Raw genomic sequence first — 7,463 nt, 5'->3', positions numbered from 1 at the left:
CGATAGGTTAACGAGGAAAGTTTATTTGCGTATTTATTACCCTCCACCGGAGACCGCTATCTTAATGCTTCGCCACGCCGCGCCACGCGAACCTACCACGGGCCATGCCATCCTTACCACCCTTATCACCCTTATCACCCTTACCACATCGACTACGGATTTACGTCCACCACCTCTTTTCCGAGAGTCACTTTTTCCCTGCCATTCCTCTCAGCGAATAGGACTGATTGTGAGTCGCGTGACCTAGAAGAGGCCATGCGGTATAGCGCGAGAGGAAGAGAGACGAAGAGAGAGAGGGGCAAGTGCAAGAGAGTGCGAAGAATTACGCGAAAAGATACTGGCTGACACTGGACCACCCGGTGGAGAAGATTAATTAAAATTAGTTATTAAATTGACTCCGATATACCGGGTGTAAGAGTAATATCATTGTCGTGGCTTCTTGAGATAATCTCGATAACGAGGGGCGGAAGGGGGCCCACTTATCGGATAGGATGGTCCAGAAGACGTTCGACATGGTGAATATCCCGGGTAAAGTAGAAGATGCTGCTGGCGCATCGCATTACCCATCCAAGTATCCAGCCATCTTCTGGTTTCCGGGTAACAGCGGGGGTGCCCCACGCGACCTTAAAGATGGTTCCCACTGTGAAATGCACTCAGTCGCTGCTCACTCAGGTTACTCCCAAGAGCGAGGCAGCATCCACTAGCCTCTGGGTTATTCTTCTCTCTGGCTCTGAGACTTCCTCATCTCTTCCGATCATCTCCAAACCTAAGTAGATGCGAAGTATTATTTTCATCTTGAGAGCCCCCCCCCCGCCCCCCGTTGCAATTTAAAAACTAAAAAAATGTTCGATTCCTCTATCACCCTTCGTTCCCTTCGTCCCCTGACACTCTCTCTCATGTTCGTAGCAATCGACTGCCATTCGCGAAACCTTCAATGCCTTCCAAGTACATCCATCTACCACCCCACCGACCCTTAAGCATAGCTATACTCGCACTCAGCTAACTCTCGCTTAGAAGTTCGTAATCGATCTACCAAGTCCTTGAAATCCTTTCGTTATTCTAGGAATATTGCCAGGAGCGTCAAAGTGGTAAGTTCGCTACACCTTGTAATCTAAGGATCCCGCATGGGGATTCGGCTGAATGGGTAAATCTTGAACACTATACGATGTATCTAGATTGACATTATTTTTTTGGAAGGATTTGGAGGAATCTAATTCTTTTTATAAAATTTCACATAAGAAGGTCGCAGACAAGATCGCTTTGTGTAAAGGACCAAACGGAGACAGAAAGTACAGGAACACGAGATGAGAGACTCTGGAACATGAATGTTGCTGTTCTTTATGGTTGGAGCTTATCTCAAAACCTACAGGCGAATTCCCATGCGTTTTTGCTTCAGGTAGCTTCAATGAGTGAGTGAACGAGTACGGGAGGAAAGGAGTGCAGGGGGTGGCACACTCAGGGTTGCTGGATGAGATGTAAGAAGAGCGAGGGGGAATAGGAATCGATGGAGATAATGCCCATTACCCCTAATACGAACTAGCCTTCTCCTCACCTCCATCTCCTCTATGGCCATCTAACTCACCATCTCATCCGCCCGTTCTCTCTCTCTCTCTCTCTCTCTCTCTCGCTCTCTCTCTCTCTCTCTCTTTCTCTCTCTCATTCTCTCATTCTCTCATTGGCCACCTACTCCCTGCCACCTTCTCGTGAGCTACCACCGCCAACCCCTTACGTTTCCAGCAGCTCGGTGCGATTTGTAACTGAAGCTCTTTATCACGAAATATCCAGCATCCAGTATCGGACTAACCCCTATAGACCAATGCATACCAGAAAGGCAGGAGATCGAGAGAGAGAAAGAGATAAGGATCAGTTTTGGATGCATCCCATAGACTGAAGTTATCCTTCGTAATAAAAGTAAAGTACCGCATAATCTCACTAGTCGTACCTGTGCCGAATCTATGGGCCACGTGAAACGGCCGTCGAGTGATCCGCCCTGTGTCTAAAATATTTATACAGTTCGAACCTTAAAGAAAGTATGAGCCAAAGAAGAAACGGAAGAGAAAACTTTCTCTGAGCTTTCCACCACCTCCCCGCCCCTCTACTCTCACCGCGTATAACCTGTTGAGTGCGTTCGCCGCGTAGCTATACTGACTTTACCCGACGCAGAAATACAGTTATCACATTTTGAGAAATTTATTACAGTTAATGATAAGAGACAAACCGATTCGTCTTATCAATTCGAATGAAGCACACACGTAGAGCACAAGCGATACGCGCAGCTTGTTCCCTATGTATAAAAGAAGCAGACATAGTTATAGCTATACACGCGTACACACATGTGATCTCTTCATCTATTTCTCATTCCCATTGGTCACGCTCACCCACACGAATATTACCAACACGCAACCCACGCGTCTGCATAGTCGCATTGTGTCAGCCGGTAAGCATTTGATATGCTCTCCTTCCTGTCGGCCGTCCACTCTTCTCTATTGTCGGCCGATTCTTTCCCTACGTGTGCAGTCCTTCCCGACTCACAATTCCAGTTTGGAGTCCATTGCCAACTCCGGGCCATTCCTCATGGCCAAGTTTCTCGAGCCGTGTCACAGTAAATACACAGTAGGTATACTAGGGATACTAAGTATACTAGGTATACTAGGTGTGACCAACTACCAGAGCATTGCGATACGACACCACTTGCATACGTTCGCACTTACAATTAGCTATATCTATGCATATAGGTAAAATGTACAGTGCATGTATATATATACATACACGCGTTTAACGTAACCGGTTAAGAAACTCTCTGCAATGTCACTTGTTCAGTGCGCGTTCAGCTTTGTGGGTAAAATATTGCATATATTGTACATTATATTTTCATGGGTTCTGCAGTGTCCCGCCGGCAGCGCCTTCCGAACGAAAACAAAGCGTCGTACTTGTTCGGGAATCTTCGGGTGTGTCCGAGGATCGCAAAGAATTCCCTTCTGCATTTACCCGACGTTCGTAAGTTTGACGACGTTTTATCTGCTTTGATTCGTGACACACAATCAGAGGCACCCGTTGACTCGTGACATATCCGGTCCGACTTCCGGTCCGCGAACCGCACCGTTTCCGTTTGCCTGGCACGGCTGCTTCCCCTCGCGCCCCGCCAGTCCTCAACGATTCCCGCCACTCTTCTATTGTCGTCGCGTTCACTAGCTCGAAACACGCGCGCGCCCCGACACTCGTGAAGTCTACGACGCTCCGTTGCCGTCGCTCGCAGTTAATCACGGTTACGCATTTCCAAGTACGAGTGGTGGCGCAGTAGTTCGTAGAATACGAGTGACCCGAGCAGCCTCTAATGGAATATAAAAAGCAGTTGTGTCTATTTATCTAGGTGTAATCAAAGGAGAGCGATTGAAGGTCGCTCTTAGGATGTGCAGAAACGTGTTGTTACGGCGTATCGCGTGTAGGTGACGTGCACCCGTAGGTGTTTGTGATGCGTGAAAATGGCAGTGGCGCCGGGAAAGAATAAATTGAAAATGGGCAGTGGCGGCCGATATTATGGCGCCTATCTCATCTACGACGTGGCGAACTCGTACCTCGCGGCTCTGCACGGCAAGATGCCTCCCGCAGTAGCCGTCACGCAACCCAGTGTTGTTCCCTCGCCTGTCCACGTTCAGAACCCCCGTAAGTTTTATTCTTTTTATTTATCCTTCTGCGCCTTCTCTCTTATTAGCAGCGTAGTGCCCCTTCACGAATTTTTACAACTCACTGCGTATAACGTTGGGTTCAGGGCTAAGGCTCACTGGGTTGACCGGAAGGGAAGGTGGCACAGCTTCCGGAAATCGTTCCAACCTCCCTCCTAACTTTCTTGAAATTATTTAAGTAAACTCGATCGTTACACGGTGTTTAAGTAGATTCGTTCGTTACGGGTGATCGCGTGTCGCCAGCGCGTAGACGAGATGTAATCGAGCCGTCAAAAGCACGAGTGGTAATGTTTTGAGGTCTCAATCGTTTCACCCGCTAGAATACGAGGGTCGAGAGCTGATCCTGATGATATCGAAGAAGTGCAACCTTCGAAAGAGAGGCGCAGTAGACGATGTGAGGAATAGGCTGTGGGAGAGACAAAGAGGATAAGAGAGTGGAGATAGAGCGTGGTAAGCGTAATACGCTCCCGTTCTTTTTGGTCTGTCAGGATGAGGGAAGGCGGCGCGCGGATGCAGGCCGGCCCGGAGGGTCGGGGTCGGAAAGACCCTACGAGACGGGATAGCGTGTCTGTTTTGATTTATAAGAATTCGCCACGAACCCCTAACCTAGCCTCCTACATCTGGCCTCACCTTAGCCTCCTAGATCGGACTAGATCAGCCCCCCCCCTCCCCTCTCCCCTTCTGCCCCCCACTCCACCTATCTTGCGCGTGAATAATAGGTACTCGCCTCACCGCCGCCACCCACTCATCTTCTTTCTCTCTTATCTCTCTTGCACTTTTATGTCTTTTCCACCTTTTCTCTCGCTCCTTCTACATTTTTTGGATTCTTCTCCCTAGGACTCGTCGTCTCGCTTCGTTTCCCCATAGCCCTGTGTTCCAAGTTGTCCTTGTAGGTCAACCGTATTATGAGGAGAATTATTCATGGCATAAAAAAGCGGGCATTCGGACGGACAAGCAAGGATCGGAGGTAGTGACGAATCGACGCCGGGCATCCCGGGCGACGCCCACATCCAGTAAACTTCGTCTCATCGACTGCCGAGCGAATTAATCCGCCGATGTCCGGCCCGGATTACAATCTATGCCTACGGTTCATCACCGTCGAAAGTTCAACCCGTCGCTCGTATACGCAGCGAGATAATGACTAATAAATTAATCCTAGGATGACCAGCGAATGTATTGTCAGGACGAGATTCCCTGCGTGTACTATTAACCGTGTGGTACTTGTCGGCTCGTGGCGCTCGTGGCGCTCGCGTCCTCCTCCCAAGTGGCAGGAACGTATTCGATCCTCATGGGCGTAGGCGTATTGCTCGACAATAATAATTTCATCGCTTAAACTAGATGCAAGGTACACGTAACCTAATTGGAAATTTAATTTTGGAAATCCTGTAAAAAAGCTTCGTACGATCGATCGTAAAAATGGTCTTATCTCGATTCTTTGAAAATTCTCAAAATGTCTTTCTCGCTCTCTCAACTGTACCGTGTAGAACAGAGCGCAAAGGATCGATGACGTGGACACAAGCGCCTGGAATTCTCGGATGAATCGGCGCGATAGGACGGCCGGTGCAGTTGTGCACGTTCTGCATATACCGTAGAGATTGTCTAATGTATGCCCTGGTGCATCCAGGTCCCACTGGCCCCCACCGACGAGCGCGGCTATACGTGGCAGCTAATAACCACCGATCGAATTATTGCCTTTATCTTAATTAAAACAGAAGGAGGTTCGTAAGCGTGGCCGCTCGTAAAGCGTCTTGCTTTGATTGCAGAAACAATACCTCGTTAAGTTCCTAGTCAGCGATCTGCTGCCGCCTGTGGCTCCCGTGACTCCCCTGAGCACACACGCCCCTCCACTGTCCTTGCACAGTACACATACTCTGCATTCCTTGCAGAAACAGCACTTTGCTTCCCAGTTGCAGATAAGGAGGAGAAACCGAGCGCCTCGCGCGTATATGCGTATTTATTGGCAGCTCTAAACATAATAGTAATGCTGTACAAATTTGTTCTATCTTACGCGTTCGTCAGTCTATTCAATTTATTTAAATTTTATTCCGACCCAAAGAGCGTTGTGGTGGGTCGGGTGTGAGGCTATCTCGGAGTACACGGTGCGCTCGGATTTTCCTTTCTTTTGACACCTTTTTTTTCTTCCCCTCGACATTACAACCACTCTTCACTGCATCCGAAAACCTTAGAACTCTCTCTCTCTCTCTCTCTCTCTCTCGCTCCGACACTTACCCTCTGCCCTGTAAACTGCAATGTATTTTCCCGCAGGCGTTTTCTTAGCTTAGCTTTTCTTGGGTCGCCAGTTAATTACCGGCAGCTTAGGTCTTAATTGTTAATTTCGCGCATTATGTTATTCTTTACTGGGCTCGTTAAGGATGAAAATGCGTTAAACGCGGCCGCGAGGGAAATGAGATTTCGCTGAAAACCGCGAAACTAAGGAGAAAAAAAAGAAGAGATAAAAAAGGTCGAGTCGCTCCTAAAATGAAATACCTTTGTCTACCTCGTCTCTCCTCGCTCTGCATCTTTACCTTTTCACCCCGGCAGTTCTTAGAAATGCTTACAGACTGTTGCGGCCGCGAAGACTCGCTTATTTCTGCTATTCCTGTGATATCGTCCTAACGGAATTCCGAGTTCTCTCTCCTTCTTCACGATTCACATGACCGGCATGATTTTTCGATTTTTCCAAAACAGCCCCACACCATCCACACCACCCACACGCGTTACAAGTGGTTTTCGTTTCCTTCAAATTCCCTCCTCGAACTGCCAGGCAAATACACGCTACACGTGCACCGGTGTCTTAATCCTGACAATCTCGTCCTCCATAATGCATACCAATGCTTCGGCTCTATCATATGTAAGAGGGATGAAGTATAACATCGACTATTCGACGCAGGCTGAAAATGCGTGGGATAAGCGCTTTGCGAGTATCTCAATTTCGTAAATCACGATACTTTCCAATATTCCCAAAGCTGCTGGGTCAGAAATCGTGTAAACTCGAAGGAAAGCGACACCCCGTGCCAATTTTACGGCGAATTCTCGTGGAGAAAAAAAAAGAAAAGTATTACGAAAGTACAAGTTGTAGTTACGAGCAGTGCCGTATCGTACTATCCGCGAGATAGGTGCACTCGCTACTTTAAAAGATTCACCAGAGATCGTGTAATGTACAGAGAGCGAGAGAGAGAGAGCGAGTGAGTAGGGATGGGAGGGGAGGAGAGTGAGAAAGAGAGAGAGAGAGAGAAAGAGAGAGAGAGAGAAAATCCAGTTCTGTCCTCCTGGCTGTTATAGTCACCGGGCAGGAAGGCAGTCGGTAGTTCGTAGAAGGTATAGAAGGACTCCTTAGTGGAATTTTATTTAGTTGGCATTTTTCGTGGTCGGCAGACTGCTGCTCCTTCACTCAGCTTCCCCAAGAGTATCTCGAACTTCTGGCATCTTGTATGAGAATATTTTGGTCACGTCCTTCCCATCATTCTCTCCGAAATGCCGGGGCTTGCAAGCACCGAGTCCTTTGCTCTGAGTGATATTTTGCCATTTAATCCTCTCTCTCTCTCCCTCTCCCTCTCTCTCTCTCTCTCTCTCTCTCTCTCTCTCTCTCTCTTTGTCTCCTTCTCTCTTTCTCTCACCCTCTTCAATTCTCTTTTTCTTTATCATCCTCTATCCCTATGCTCTGTCAGTCGTCCCTGCTTTCCATATTTCCTGTACCCGCGAATTCTCTAATTTCCCGACGTCGGCTCCTTTGCTTCCCACAGATCGTTCGCGCCCTTGAACCCCTTTTCATCCCTCCCC

General features: G+C 48.2%; 1 protein-coding gene across 2 annotated transcripts in view; it reads left to right on the top strand.

The window, feature by feature from the left end:
* The window catches only part of LOC107267519 (nucleolysin TIAR), a 301,978-nt gene that overhangs the window by 186,399 nt on the left and 108,116 nt on the right, over positions 1-7,463 (top strand). The window contains exon 1 of one of the 2 annotated variants that reach the window (XM_025084839.1): positions 2,892-3,663. The exons of the other annotated variant lie outside the window; for it this stretch is intronic. Coding sequence (XP_024940607.1) covers positions 3,483-3,663 — 181 coding nt within the window. The 5' untranslated portion in view covers positions 2,892-3,482. Of the gene's footprint in view, positions 1-2,891; positions 3,664-7,463 lie in introns of those variants that run through there. 2 annotated transcript variants of the gene reach the window in all.

This window comes from Cephus cinctus, unplaced genomic scaffold, assembly GCF_000341935.2.
Source record: "Cephus cinctus unplaced genomic scaffold, Ccin1 Ccin1_scaffold0407, whole genome shotgun sequence".
NCBI lineage: Eukaryota > Metazoa > Arthropoda > Insecta > Hymenoptera > Cephidae > Cephus > Cephus cinctus.
Note: the sequence above shows the minus strand (reverse complement) of the source record. Positions and strands in the feature narration are given on the sequence as shown.